This window comes from Nothobranchius furzeri, chromosome 1 (genome assembly GCF_043380555.1).
Source record: "Nothobranchius furzeri strain GRZ-AD chromosome 1, NfurGRZ-RIMD1, whole genome shotgun sequence".
In the NCBI taxonomy this organism is placed as follows: Eukaryota; Metazoa; Chordata; class Actinopteri; order Cyprinodontiformes; family Nothobranchiidae; genus Nothobranchius; species Nothobranchius furzeri.
Genome location: NC_091741.1, coordinates 35,976,217 through 35,992,173, shown reverse-complemented (window position 1 = coordinate 35,992,173; position 15,957 = coordinate 35,976,217). Strand labels below are relative to the sequence as shown.

Here is a 15,957-nt window from a genome sequence, read left to right as displayed (position 1 = left end):
TGTCCGTGTTAAAAAGTCTCTTCTAAACAAAAACACACAATATAAACACACTATCTTGGACCGATACATGACAGGATACCACAGAACAGCGCTACGCCCTTGTCTACTTTTAAGACTAGGCTTAAAACATTTTTTATTTGATAGGGTCTATGGTTAAAATCTGATGTTAGCCCAGATCTGGATAAGTGGGGGAGTACAGGGAGGTGGAGTGTACAGTCAGTAAAGACGGCTCTCCCTTGCCCTGCCTCCAACATGCCTCCATCTAAATAGGATAGATTATCCAGAGTTATCTCTGCAGTTATGCTGCTATAGGCTTAGACTGCTGGAGAATACACTGACCACTTTCCACACTCGACTACTTTCTTCTACAATCTGCTCTTTAACTGTATTATTTCCTGCTATTTCAGCTGTTAACTTTATTTTCATTGTAAGTGTTTTTCTCCCCAGAAGAAGCTAAAACGATGTTCTGCTGAGCTGTGGTGGCCTCATGGAGGGGGCCATTGTCTAGCACACTGCTGCTAACCACTTAAACATTCTCTCTCTCCTGATAATAAAATGTTCAACATAATCAATTTCCCTCTGGGATTAATAAAGTATTTTTGAATTGAATTGAATTACTTTCCTTGACGTTGGATGTGCTACTACTAGTTTACCCGTTTAATTATAGATCCACTAGGATAAATACAATAAAGTTTATCTCTCACCAAATAGAATATTTACTATGAAATCACAATATAACTATAGACACACTACTGTGTGTGTGTGTGTGTGTGTGTGTGTGTGTGTGTGTGTGTGTGTGTGTGTGTGTGTGTGTGTGTGTGTGTGTGTGTGTGTGTGTGTGCGTGCGTGCGTGCGTGCGTGCGTGCGTGCGTGCGTGCGTGTGTGTGTGTGTGTGTGTGTGTGTGTGTGTCTGCTCTGTCTTCTCCATCCCCAGTGAGTCGTGGAGGATGGCTGCTTATACTGAGCCAGGATTCTCTGGAGGTTTCTTCCTGTTAAAAGGGAGTTTTCCTCTCCACTGTCGCTAAATGCTTACTTAGTATGAGGATTGTTGTATAGTCACTGACACTAGTCAGTGACTCGATGCAACCTGCTGGGTTCCTTATATAGGAAACTTTTTTCTGATTGGCTTAATGAACTGACCTGTATTGGAATGTTTATTATGTGAAGTGCCTTGAGATGACTCTTGTCGTGACTTGACGCTTTATAAATGAAATTGAATTGAATTTAATTGAATTGCTGTCCTGGTGGGGAATTGCTTTGTGACGCCCCCCAGGAGACGGAGAAGTATGAGGGCAAAATGTCTCCGTGCGTGCTTTTGGAGCTGATGGAGAAGCATGACTCAGGCTTATGTCTCACCTGGCTAGGGAACGCCTTGGGATTCCCCCAGAAGAGCTGGCCCAAGTGGCTGGGGAGCAGGAAGTCTGGGCCTCTCAAATTAAGCTGCTGCCCCCGCGACCCGACTCTGGATAAGCAGAAGAAAATAGATGGATGGATGATTTTTTTGTCTCCAACCCTTAAACCACTTCTGTTAAAATAAACTGAACAGACTGTAAGAACGTGAGGATGCAACCAGCATCCCAGAAAACACAATTAAAACAGTTTTCCTGATGCTAAAGTTATTTAATCTCCGTTCTGCTGCACAACTTCAAAATGCAAATGACAGAAACTTGATGCAAGTGAAATTTGAACAAAACCCTTCTCCGACAGTGCTACACCACCACGGTCTGCTGTTGCACTCACAAGCCTGAACCAACCGGACCAATGAGGTTTTAGGGATTCTTTATAAACCTGCTGGTGCTGGACATCCCAGGGCAGAAGTCCTGTGTTCGTCCATGGACCAATTGGATCTATTTTGGTAAGTCAGAATCATTTTTAGATAGTTTTTAATCTTTTATCTTACTTTTAATCTTATCTTTCATCTCCCGTCTGCATCGCAGCTTCCAGTTTTCGAATTTTCCTGACGTCCCGTACGAGGCTGCTGGGATCAGGCTTCTCTGTTGTCTCTGAGGTGTAACGCGGCCTCAAGCCGACTGGACTGAACTTTATTTTACTGCATGTTTTCCTGCAGGTCATGACACGAAGACCAAACCAATACACTGGGGCTCCTGTGACGCTGAGAGCCAACGCCACTGTGGGGTCATGACCCCAGCCTGAGTGTCTCTCAGGTCACGGGGTCGGGTCAATCAGAGGGGAATGTTATCCGAAGCATCAGAGTTTATTTGTTTAATTTTCCGTGTCTGCCTCTGATCAAGATGACGGCGGATTACAGCGAGAGGAGGAGAGAAAGCGAGTCTGCGAGAAAATTGGAGGGTAGAGAGCCTACTGCTTCAAATTAGGCTGGAAAAATAATCCTGCTTCACCTCAACTAAACATCGTCTTTTAGACTTATTGTCCAAAGTCAAATAAGCTCTTCAGACCACGAAAACACTCCCGACCCGGTCGAGCTGCGATTCGCGTGAAGGTCATCTCGAATGACATAAACAGGTTTCTCCTTTTAAACCATTTCCTATAGCGCTCTATGGGCCAGTCCTCCATTCATTTGACCTTCGGTGAGAAATGCTCTGCAGGTTTTAGTCTTTTGAGCCATTTATCAAATATGATAACTCCAGTTATAATCCAGGTATTGGGTCAAATGCAAGTGCACGCTCACTATACTAGCTTCGTTTTAGTTGAGTATAAATGTAATATATCTAATAAGCTAATATAATTTAACCTTACCAGAAGTTGATAAAAATGCTCAAAAGATTCCATGTTTGTTAACTCATTCCCTTCCCTCTGTCGTCTTTTCTTACCTTAAAGGGACTTTATGGAGTTTTGAATTTTTATGCTCACGATTGCCCCCTCAGGCCAAAAGCGTAATGGCAGCTTCAATAGTAGGCTCGAGCACGAGGTGCGCATGCTGTACGTGCACACTCCTTAACGAAAATAACAGCTGAGACAGTCCCGTGTGCGTGTGTGTGTGTGTGTGTGTGCGTGTGTGTGTGTGTGTGTGTGTGTGTGTGTGTGTGTGTGTGTGTGTGTGTGTGTGTGTGTGTGTGTGTGTGTGTGTGTGTGTGTGTGTGTGTGTCTGTGTGTGTGTGTGTGTGTGGCCCGGAGGACAGAGGACAGGAGAACGTGCAGCTAATTAATTAAATAATGTGGTTCTGTAGCTTTCTCTTCAGCACAGCTGACAAAGGTTGATGATGGGTCAGTCCTCCTGCATGCTCAGATCATTCCCTTCCCTTGCTTGAAAAATTGTTCCAAAATGAAAGTTGGACCCACATTTTTTTATCTGTGAATTCAATGCCGTTCAGCGAGTCTCAAATAAAAATTTGGGCATCTTATTGTAAAAAATATACCATTAATGTAAAAAAGAAACTCTAAATAAACTATATTCACATCCAGAATCGAAACCGAGTCTTCTGCACAAGAGTCCGATGTCTTACTAGGTGAGCTAAAGTGCCAGTGATGTCTTATGTATCTGTAACATTTATATCCTTGATGACAGCTGAAACAACGTTCAAAGAACGGTTCGGAGTGAAAATGGCTATTTTGTTGCTAATTAGCAGGAAATATCTAGAAGAAAGTTCTACAGAAAGTAGCTAAGGGTCCTCAGAAATGTAGCTAGCTTTGTCACTAGGCGTTAGGAACAGCGACAAAGTGGCACTGCCTCTCTCTCTGCTGCTAAAGCTACGGATAGCAAATGCTACGGGCGATGCCTGAGCGTGAACGCGCATGAAGCAGCCTGCTCGACCCGAGCATCTCTCTTTTTCTGTGATTTTACAGAAAAACAGGCAATCACAGTAAAAATGCCAGGGCTCATTCTACAGGACCAGGGCATTGCAGGAGAACGTATGAAGAAGACATTTATTATTTCTATACATGTTTTGGCTGTCACACTTCCATAATGCCCCTTTAATGAAAACATCATCATTAATGCTTAAAACTCTAATAACAAATTTGGGTAACACTTCCTTTTACATCCCCCTAATTACTAAGTACTTACATGGTAATTACACAGTAAGTTAAACTCTATTATTGTGTAATTGTGATAGTGTGAGCGTCCTGTCACAGAGTCCCGATTGATCATGACCCTGGCTGCTTGGCCAAGGGGATGTCCCTTTGGCTGACTGGTTAGGGTTCATGACTCTCACCCGGGAGTCTGGGGATCGAATCCCGCCCGGGCCCTCGTTAGTCCACCTTTTGACAGTACTACATGGATCCTGCCAACAACGCCAAATGTGGCAAGGTGGAGAAACGAGGGCCTGGACGGGGATTCGATCCCCAGACTCCCGGGTGAGAGTCATGCGCGCTAACCAGTCAGCCAAAGGGACATCCCCTTGGCCAAGTAGCCAGCGGGCATGATCAATCGGGACACTGTGACAGGATGCTCACACTGTCACATCCCCCCCCCCCCCCTCTTTCCACAAGCACGTCCTCGTGCTCCCCCGCAGGGTGCCACAAACTTCACATCCATGGACCTACTTGACAGTATAACATGGATCATAATTAAAGTGTATAAATGCAATAAGGTGTAATTGTTGTGTAAAGCAGTATTTACTGGGAATGATGAATAAAATAAGAACTAGAATTGAAACTGAGTTACATGGTAAGAACTGTTTAAGAACTCAGAAACAATAATACACTTAAACTTACTGTGTAATTACCGTGTAAGTACTTGGTAATTAGGGGACTGCAAAAGGAAGCGTTACCCAAATTTGGAAAACAAATTAGCTTAAGACATTTTTTTCATTCGTCTTAACAACGTTCTAGTATAGTATAGCTATTAATACACTTACTGGCCACTTTATTGGGTACGCCTGTCCAACTGCTCGTTAACGCAAATGACGAATCGGCTAATCACGTGGTGGCAACTCAATGCATGTAGGCGTGTTGACGTGGTCAAGACGATCTGCTGCAGTTCAAACATAGTTTCAGAATGGGGAAGAAAAGTGGTTTAAAGGTGCATTTTGTAGAAATTAAGTGAAAATTGCATCCTGTGGTAAAATTTGGTTACTGCAACCACTTTAAACAACTCTGGAGCTTTTTCCCGGCCGTCATCAAATTACAGTTGTGGGCGCTGCAGTATCAGCTCACAGAAGACACGGCGACCCCACACCCACTGATGGTAAACAGTAGTTACGTCCCTCATATCTTTATTTTGAAAGGAGAAAAACTGGCAATCCCCACAGCCAGCTGGATATGAAATATGTTTCAGTATAACCTTCTTTCCAAAATGTCTGAAACATTAGACTCTTTTAGGATTTTCTCACTGTATAATTCTCACGATATTCTTACATACTGCACATTTGAGTGACTCTGAACTTGGCATGGTTGTTGGTGCCAGACGGGTTGGTCTGAGTATCACGGAAACTGCTGATCTTCTGGGATTGTCACACACAACCATCTCTAGGGTTTACAGAGAACAGTGCGACAAAAGGAAACATCCAGTGAGCAGCAGTTCTGTTGGCGAAAATGCCTCGTTGATGCCAGAGGTCAGGGGAGAATGGCCAGGCTAGTTCAAGCTGATAGAAAGGTTACAGTAGCTTACATAACCACTCGTTACAACCAAGGTGTGCAGAAGAGCATCTCTGAACACACAACATGTCGAAGCTTCAGGTAGATGGGCTACAGCAGCAGAAGACCTCACCGGGTGTCACTCCTGTCCGCTAACAACAGGAAACCGAGGCTACAGTCACACAGCCTCACCATAATTGGACAATAGAAGATTGGAAAAGTGTTGGCTGGTCTGACGGGTCTTCATTTCTGCTGTGATATTCGGATGGTAGGGTCAGAATTTGGCATTAAAGCATGGATCCATCAAGCCTTGCATCAATGGTTCACCGCTGGTGGTGGTGGTGGTGGTGTAATGGTGTGGGGGACATTTTCTTGGCAGACATCGGGCCCTTTAGTACTAATTGGTCATCATTGCTACGCCACAGCCTACCTGAGCATTGCTGCCGACCGTGTCCATCCCTTTATGACCACAGTGTACCCATCTTGTGATGGCTACTTCCAGCAGGATAATGCACCATGTCATAAAGCTCTAGTCATCTCAGAATGTTTTCTTGTACATGACAATGAGTTCACTGTACTCAAATTACCTCCACAGTCACCAGAAATCAATCCAATGGAGCACCTTTGGGATGTGGTGGAACAGGAGATTCGCATGATGGGTGTGCAGCCAACAAATCTGCAGCAACTGCGTAATGCCATCATATCATTATAGACCCAAATCCCTGAAGACTGTTTCCAGTAGCTTGTCGAATCTATGCCACAAAGGATTAAGGCAGATCTGAAGGCAAAAGGGGGTCCAACCCGGTACTAGCAAGGTGTTCCCAATAAAGTGATGCATTTCTGTTTGTAAAAAATACAGGAAACATATTGAATTTGTTACATAAAATGTGGTGTTTATGGTTCTAATCAAGAGATTGACTGATATTATCGGAGTGTCGTCAGCATATTGAATGATTTTGCTTCTTAATAAAATTACCGTTGTCAACTGTAAAGACCTCTGGTGGAATTTTTACAACTTTATAAAGTCTAGAGATTTCTGTTACATTTGTTAAAATAGAAATTTTTTTATTCATATTCTCAATGTTTAATTGGCAAGATATTTATTTTAAATTAATGAGTTTTTTGTAAAAAATAAAGGTATTTAATATTTTTAAGTAAAATATGGAAAGTTAAATATGCTCAAATTCTTCCTTAAATGTTTAATTTAAGTTGTCACAGTTGAATGAAGTCAGAAATTGATCTCATAAATGTTTTATGTGGTGCGAGAAGCCATGTGTGAGTGCGACGCTGCCTGCCAGTGCCAGCTGAGCTTCAGATGCCTCGCTAATCTGCAGGTAAAGTCTGCTACAAAGTTGTAGTCAAAGTAGCTGAGGGGGGTCAGAAATGTTGCCAGATTTGTCGCTAGGCGCCTTTTTGAAAAAAAAAAGTTGTTTAAGGGGGTCTGAAAAGTCATTAGAAATGGTGACAAAGCCACTAAGTTGGCAACACTGGCTATGAGTAATAAGCATTGACGTAATTTTCACTTTAGAAGTGTGTGTGTGGGGGGGGCATATCTTTACAGTATGCTCCAATGGGAAACAGGCTTCAACACAAATGGTTGTTTTCCGCTTGGTCCTAGAGCTCAACCAGAGTCAATTTAATATAGCGTAATATTGTTTTGGGATGGTAAAAAGTGCAGGGGTCAAAACTTGTCTTTGGAAAGAGTGTCCTCCCTGCCAGCCCCCCCCCCCCACAATTACATCCATGGTAAAAAGACAAAAAAAGCCACACCAAAATAAGTTTAGGAAGCCCACTAAGAATCGTAATAAAAGCATTTAAAATAAATACCATACACAGTTGAGGAAACGTTGGTTTAAGTACCTGATATGAAGCGGTCGCTGCATAAGTGAAAACCTTTACTCTCGGGATCCCACAGCTTCATTTTAGCCCGGTCACTAGTGCGTTTTATTATAATGATCCAATGTTTGCGGCGCTCCGGATCTTGGGGAATCCTGGAGAAGGCTCATTCCTTATGTCGTCCGCGTCTGTTCTGCATCCTGGGACACAACAGGAATCTACCATATTTCTCGTCTGATTGAGTTTTCTGACAATAACAAATAGTCCAGCTGCCGGCTTCTGCCTGCCAATATGGCGCCGTTTAGATTTGAACTGTTGCATGCCGGGAGAAGTGACGTCAACTCCCGGAGCTCTATGGCCACATGAGGAACACTCTAGATTTACTACAAAGAAAGTTTAGTGACCAATTACCTAAAACATCAAAAGAGCTTTATTTTGGTAAAAACTTTTATCACGTAAATAAAAAATAAATAAAAACAGTGATTGCAGTGACAGGAATTTCAGAAATATTTTGATAAATGGTGAATATTAATGAGTAGGAGTAATTTAAATGAACATTTTCTAACTGAATAAAATAGGTAATAGTAAAAAATGTTTTTAATTACAAAGAAAATTTTATATCTGTTTGGATACTGATGAAAATGCAATCATCAAACCTCACAATGCTGGGAGTTAGCAGTAATTAATTTGGAATAAAGCAATTCACTAGAAAAATTTTTAAGACCAGGACAGTAGAATACAGTTTAGAGTCTGTTTTTACTGTTTTAAATGATATTTGTAAACTGATGTTTCAAAATTATAGAAACAATATTTCAAATCCACCAAAGGAACCAGACATCCACCAAAATAACCGTGTTGTCGTGTTTTGGAGAAAGTAAATCCATTTGGAAAAATATCACCAAAGAAAGAAGAAGCACGAATCTTCACCTAAAACTTTAGTTTGCAGTAATTTTGACCTTTAACTAAAACAACTGTTAAAACCCACTTGAGCAGGGGTACTCAACTCTGGTCCTGGAGGGCCGGTATCCAGCATGTTTTAGTGGTTTCTCCAACACACTTGATTCAGTGGTTGAATCACCTGTGCAGCAGCTCATCAGGCTCTGCAGAAGCCTGTTAATCACCTGCTGAATGAAATTAGGTGTTAAAACTAAAACGTGGATACCGGACCTCCAGGCCCAGAGCTGAATACCCCTGCACGTCTGCATCATATATCAGTCCAAATTATTCCTCTCACATGTCAGAAAACGACAAAAGATCCTTTTCAAACTGGACTGAATACAAGTTTGTGAAGCTCATATCGATACCACCGCTGACATTCAAGAAATACATGAACATGGTCAATCATCAATGATTGTCAGGTGCCACATGGGTGGCCGTTGTACATTAGAGCTTACATAACAAACCCAGCTAATAAATTTAATCCAAATATTATGGCAAATGTCTGATTGCATGATTGTTTTTCCACACATCAGTTCCTGGATGTACAGAAAGCCTAAACAAATATTTACATATCAGAGGGAATTTAACCAAACAGTCCTGAAGCGTTCCGCGTCGGAACAAAGAAAACTCCTGGTGGCCCGAGCCCACGTGAGAACAAAACCTCTCAGTGACTTTTCAGCCCCTCGATGGTGGAGGCAACGCAACAATACACTTAATTTGCTATGTGAATACCTGTGTACCTGCAGGTGTGTGTGTGTGTGTGTGTGTGTGTGTGTGTGTGTGTGTGTGTGTGTGTGTGTGTGTGTGTGTGTGTGTGTGTGTGTGTGTGTGTGTGTGTGTGTGTGTGTGTGTGTGTGTGTGTGTGTGTGTGGAAATACAGCGAGAGCCCAAACAGTGCGGCGCCAGCAGTCTGCCCTTCCCTTGAGAACGTAACGGCTGAGTGCTACTGGAAAGAGAGACCAGTGGGCGGAGGAGGTGGGGGTTGCTGAATGCGGAGGCAGCAGGTTAAAGTTTACAGGTAAGGCACACGAGGGCGTTGTGACGCAGCGCGGCGTACAGTAGCATCACCTAACCACCAGTGACTCACTGAGGGCATGAAAAGTTTACTCCAATTCCCTCAAGAGCGACTTTCAGGAAAACAGAAACAAATAAAAAAAACCTGGTCTCCTGAAAGTGAATGTCCAGCTTCTAAACTAAAGAAGAAAAAACGAGTCCACCGTATCCGTGTGTCCACACGCCCTGTGTCAAACTATAATCCTACTGTGGAATGCAGAAATGCTGTAGAAGGTCTCGTTTTAATCTGTAGAGGAAGGAATTGGATGTACGCGGGAATATGAAAGCAGGGTGAACTCCTTACTCCATCAAAAAAAAATACATTTCTGCTTCGCTCTGCACAATCCTAATGCCCAAACATTTACCCACAATCCCACTGGCCTCCCACAGCCAGGTTCATTTTAAAACCCAACCTTTTTATTCTGCGTTTTAAAAACAAAAGGAACCAGAACCGAGTGATCGGATCGAGGAGCCAAAAATCACTGAAACTGAATCCGGTTGTGAACCGCACTTTGTTTTCTCTGACTCGCAATTTATTCTCTTTATGAAGCAACTAGTCAGAAAAACGCCTAAGTGTTGGGATAGAGACCGATTTAGCCAGATTGTGCATGTTTTATATAAAGATGAATAAAAATTCCAGGTTTATCCTCAGCAGGCATCAAACTTCCAGTTTTTCTTCCTGAATCAAAAATAAATCTAGACATCAGAGAAGACACAGAGGTCAAAGTTCAACGACTCAAAACGTGTCTTCTCAAAGACTCGACCCTAATAAAAACAAAAGCTGTGCTGCTTTTAATTCCCTTCACTGCCTCCCAGCCAGTCCCACTAGAGGTTATTATGGGCTATAAATATGTTGGTTTCCAGGCTGAAACGTCAACACTCTCTACTCTTGTTAAGACACATAATGACCTCATTTACATCTGGTTTCCTCCCTAAAATCGGAAGCCATTATGCACCCTCGCACACTGCCTCCCCTCCCCTCTAGTGACGACAATTAGAGTCATCGTCCAATCAGCTCCTGGGCTGCTGGTTCTGGTGGGAAAAGCTCCCACGAGTCAGCACTCGTGGGACCTGAAGCACCCAGACAGGAAGTGGAACAGAGGGAAACTTCCTGGGTAGAAAATCCCAAAAATACTTCAATGTCAGAAGGTGGAGGGCGTGTTGACTCTCCAAGACGCCCACAAGATTTCTGACAGCATAAAGTGAAACATTGATGTCTTGAGACTAACATGTGAATGGTTTAAATGTCTAACAAGTAAAATGTGAAGCAGGGCTGCTGAGCAACGAAGCTTCAAAACAATGTGAAAAAGAACTACGGTGGCTCTGAGGTTCAAATATCTAAAAGAAAAATGCTTGATTTTGTATTGTGTTCATGATCTAAAGCATGCAGCAGGAAACATGCTGGAAGCAGACTGCAGCGCCAGGTTGGTCAGGCCCGGATCGGCACTCTGAAGTTGCAAATGCAGTAACCTGGCCACAGAGGGCGACGGGGGTCTGAGTGATATTTCATGAACCATGTAAGGGTTCATTTTTAGCATTAAGTGGCTCAACAAAATGATTTTAAAATACAAAAAAGGTGCAAAATATCACTTTAAATACAATAAAGAAAAACTTGGCGCTACTGCTTACTTGCTCATATAGTTTTGTTTGGTTTATTGTTTGTTTGTTTGTTTGTTTGTTTTGGGGGGGGGTCTAAAATCAACCTTGAGGTATTTAGTGAAATGTATTTTTGTCCTAAATCCCTTGTTTCTGTGGAACAGCATGTTTGTAAAAGATCTTCGGATTTTAACAAACATTTTAGGTTAAAATGTATCTGGAATGCCTGGTTAGAGGAGGTGTACGCTGGTGCTTTTGTGTGACTTTATTCAGAAACATAAGTTGTGATTTTTGTTTTAGCCTATTTGAGATTGTGGTATTTATTTATTTTCTTGTGTGTTTGTGTGTTTGTTTGTGTGTTTGTTTGTTTGTTTGTTTGTGTGTTTGTTTGTTTGTGTGTTTGTTTGTGCATTTGTTTGTGTGTTTGTTAGTGAGTTAGTTAGTGAGTTAGTGAGTTAGTGAGTGAGTTAGTTAGTTAGTTAGTTAGTTAGTTAGTTAGTTAGTTAGTTTGTGTGTTAGTGAGTGAGTGAGTGAGTGAGTGAGTGAGTGAGTTAGTTAGTTAGTTAGTTAGTTTTAGTTAGTTAGTTAGTTATAGTTAGTTAGTTAGTTAGTTAGTTAGTTAGTTAGTTAGTTTGTATGTTTGTGTGTTAGTGAGTGAGTGAGTGAGTGAGTGAGTGAGTTAGTTAGTTAGTTAGTTAGTTAGTTTTAGTTAGTTAGTTAGTTAGTTAGTTTGTTTGTTTGTTTGTTTGTTTGTTGATTTATAACTTGCCTTGCTCTACTGATTATTGCTATACTGCTGGACACCTTGATCATTACATGGCAAATGTGAGGTTTCCAGTTCACTTCACTATCAATTAGAACTCCTAATAATTTTATTTCCTTAACATTTTCAATATTCACTCCGCCTATTTTAACTTTAATTTTCAAATCGTTTCGACCACTTCCAAACATCATTAATTTTGTTTCTTTAAATTTAATGATAACTTGTTTGTTTCAAACCATAATTAGATGTTTTCTAATTCCTTATTAATCTCCTGTGTCGGTACAAGATCTGCTCGGGTGCAAGATCGGCTCGGGGTCCTTCGACTGCCGATGACATCAAAGTAGTTGAATGGCTGAACATGAACCTCACGGAAGTTACGTAATCACGTTATGTTGTAATCACGTTACGTTGGTCCAGGCAAATTTTTCTGTTGGAAAGATGGACAACTTTTACAAAAAAATCCATCATTACCTCTTTGAAAATACACTTTTAGCATAGAGCTGCATGTATATTAGGGCTGAACGATTAACTGCATGTACAATTAAATTGCGACGTGACAAAAGGAGATTTTCTAATCGCAAAGGCTGCAATTTGGCAGCGAGTGGTTAGCGCGATGCTAATATACATGGAAAAACCCATAAGAATGCTAATGCTAATATCGCCGATTACATTCTTACAAATTATGAATTAGAAACGTGCCAAATGATTACATGTGGAGTCTAATAGAAAGTAAAACTACCATCAATCAAATAAGTACAGACAGGTATTTTAGTAAAGTCAGAAAACGTTTAACTCCAGAGTTTTGGCTAGCAGCTATGAGCGTAACTGAACTACGCATGAACAAGACGTCAAAAACTCTAAACACAAAATACTTCAATAAACGGGACACACTTCTTTCCTGCAAATACAATTTCACAGGTGTTGCTAATACCTATGATCCTTCAATGTCACAGTCTGAGGTGTATTCCTGCTGTCACTCCCTGTCTTGAGTTTTCCCTCTGCAGGTGGGCATGTCTGGAGGTTGACCAAGCTGCAGCAGATCTGCTCATCAGCTGGCCAGGGGTATTTAAGCAGCTGATAGACTTCTACACTTCGCTGGATGATTACTCTACCTGCGTACGTTCTAACAGCCACTTTGCAAATTAGATTCAAGCTCTTGGACCTTTTGAGATTTTGATGTGTTTTTGAGTATTTGTTGGATTTTGCATTTTACCTCCTGCTCTTGTTTCCAGACAAGGCCTCACCCTCATCTCTGACTGGCAGTTTTCTGGAACCTCTACACCAGCTTGTCGCTCAGTTCCTCCCTGGCCAAAGTCACCTCCAGCTGCCCACCTAAACTTCCTGGACCTCCACAAGCTCAGCTCCCTCCACGTCTCACCTCTTGGATCTCAGTCCCAGGAAAGCCCTCTCAACCCAGACCGGACAACTCCTCCCTCAAACTAGTTCCCTCCTCTCCAGACCGTAAGTCCGCCGCACAAGTCTGATTCTTTGTTCCCTCCTCAAATTGGATCTAACTCCGATCTGTCCACACATTTCCCGCACCGGCTCCCTTGTGCAAGAACGCAGCTACGTTTATGATGCTTCCTTGGTTTCCCTTTTAATAAATCCTTATTTAAACATTTTACCCCGTCTCTGACCTGATTCTGTATGTCGTGGGATAGACTTCACCACAACATGACATTCAAGGGATGTGCTCAATGAGTTCAACATTATGAATACAATTTAGTGTTTTATTTTACAAATACCACTATAAACACAAACTTACGTCGTAAGAAACATTATTTTAATAACGAAACTGCTAAATTCTTTCCAACAGTATAAAGATGTGTAGTGTATTTTGTCCAAGTGGGTTTGCCGTACTTTGACGTCATCGGCAGTCGAAGGACCCCGAGCCGATCTTGCTCCAGAGCAGATCTTGTACCGACAACTAACAACTGAAGATCACTGCCTGAGCAAAAAATATTTGTGTCATCGGCAAACAATACCAGTTTTACCGATACTGACACTTTACATAAATCATTAATATAAATAAGAAACAATATTGGACCCAACACTGCCCCCTGTGGAACACAACAAGAAATTTCCAAACTATCAGAACAATAATTTCCCAATTTCACAAACTGCCTTCGCTTGGTCAAATAACTTTTAATCCAGTCTAAAGCCTTTCCTTCAATACCATAACTTTCTAATTGTCTTAATAAAATATCATGATTGATGGTATCAAACGCTTTCTGTAGATCGAGAAATATTCCAATAGTGTGCATTTTATTGTCTAGTGAGCTGGTTATTTCTTCTACAGAATCTAACAATGCAAGTGATGTTGCTCTTTTTGCTCTAAAACCATACTGGCATTCATTGAGTATGCTATTTGTTTCTAAAAAGTGATCAAGACAAGAGATAAAAAGCTTTTTGAGAATTTTTGAAAATTGTGGGAGCAGGGAAACAGGTCTGTAATTTGAACACTGATGTTTATCCCCAGATTCGAGTGGAATAACCTTAGCGATTTCCATTTGATTAGGAAATGTACCAGATTCAAAAGATGTGTTATAAATGTAGGTAAGAGGTTTCAAAATGGCGTCAATAGCATTTCTCACCACCATCATATCAATACCGTTGCAATCATTTGACGTTTTGTTCTTACATTTTAAAACAATTTGAATTATCTTGCTTTCCTCCACTGGAGAGAGGAACATCGAATTTAAATTTCTTTCAATAAAACTACAACCATATTGATCATTTATGGGGTCAGAAATTGTTTCTGCCAGTTCTTTCCCAATATTTACAAAAAATGCATTGAAAGTACTTGCCACCTCATTCATATTATAATTATCTTTGTCTCCCATGTTAAAATATTTAGGATAACTTCACTTTCCAGAAGATTTATGTATTACCTTATTTAATGTTTTCCAAGTTTCCCTCACATCAGAAATATTGCTCTCTATTAATCTATGATAATAATCTTTCTTAGCATTTCTCAAAATGTTAATGAATTTGTTTTTATATTTTTTATACTTATTTTCTGCCTCTTCTGATCTATATTTCAAGAACAACTTATAGTAATAATTTTTTATAGCATTTTTTTAATCCCTTTGTGATCCAAGGATGTCCTTTGTTCTTTGAACTTATACATACTTTTCTCATTGGGCAATTCTTATCATACAGTTTTTTAAATATTTTCATAAACTCGTCATAGGCCTCCTGAACGTTGCTCTTATCATATACCTCATCCCAATTTTGCACCAATAAATCTTTCTTAAATACCTTCATACACTCAACAAAAATATAAACGCAACACCTTTGTTTCTGCTCCGATTTTTCATGAGATGGACTTAAATATCTAAAATTCATTCCAGATACACAATATCACCATTTCTCTCAAACGTTGTTCACAAATCAGTCTAAATGTGTGATAGTGAGCACTTCTGCTTTGCTGAGATAATCCATCCCACCTCACAGGTGTGCCACATCAAGATGCTGATCTGACATCATGAGTAGTGCACAGGTGTTCCTTATACTGCCCACAATAAAAGGCCACCCTGGAATGTGCAGTTTTTTGCTTTATTGGGGGTCTGGGGACTCAGAACCGGTCAGTATCTGGTGTGACCACCATTTGCCTCATGCAGTGCAACACATCTTCTTCACATAGTTTATCAGATTGTCAATTGTGGCCTGTGGAATGTTGGTCCACTCCTCTTCAATGGCTGTGCGAAGTTGTTGGATATTAGTGGAAACTGGTACACGCCGTCGTATACGCTGGTCAAGTACATCCCAAACATGCTCAACGGGTGACATGTCCGGTGAGTATGCTGGCCATGCAACAACTGGGACATTTGCAGCTTCCAAGAATTGTGTACAGATCTTTGCTACATGGGGCCGTGCATTATCTTGCTGGAACATGAGGTGATGTTCATGGATGTACGGCACAACAATGGGCCTCAGGATCTCATCACGGTATCTCTGTGCTTTCAAAATGCCATCAATAAAATGCACCTGTGTTCATCATCCATAACAGATGCCTGCCCATATCATAACCCCACCACCACCATGGGCCACTCGATCCACAACATTGACATCAGCAAAGCGCTCATCCACACAACACCACACACGCTGTCTGCCATCTGCCCTAAACAATGTAAACCGAGATTCATCCATGAAGAGAACACCTCTCCAACGTGCCAGACGCCATCGAATGTGAGCATTTTCCCAGTCAAGTCTGTTACGGCGACAAGCTGGAGTCAGGTCAAGACCTCGATGAGGACGACAAGCATGCAGTT

The 15,957-nt window shown here is 41.3% G+C and overlaps 1 protein-coding gene across 1 annotated transcript in view; it reads right to left on the bottom strand.

Annotated features, from left to right (window-relative positions):
* Nucleotides 1–15,957, bottom strand: part of LOC129163020 (uncharacterized) — an 85,442-nt gene that overhangs the window by 36,906 nt on the left and 32,579 nt on the right. Inside the window, exon 2 of the mRNA XM_054739878.2 lies at nt 1,357–1,462. Within this exon, the coding sequence (XP_054595853.1) occupies nt 1,357–1,462 (106 nt within the window). The remainder of the gene's footprint in view (nt 1–1,356; nt 1,463–15,957) is intronic.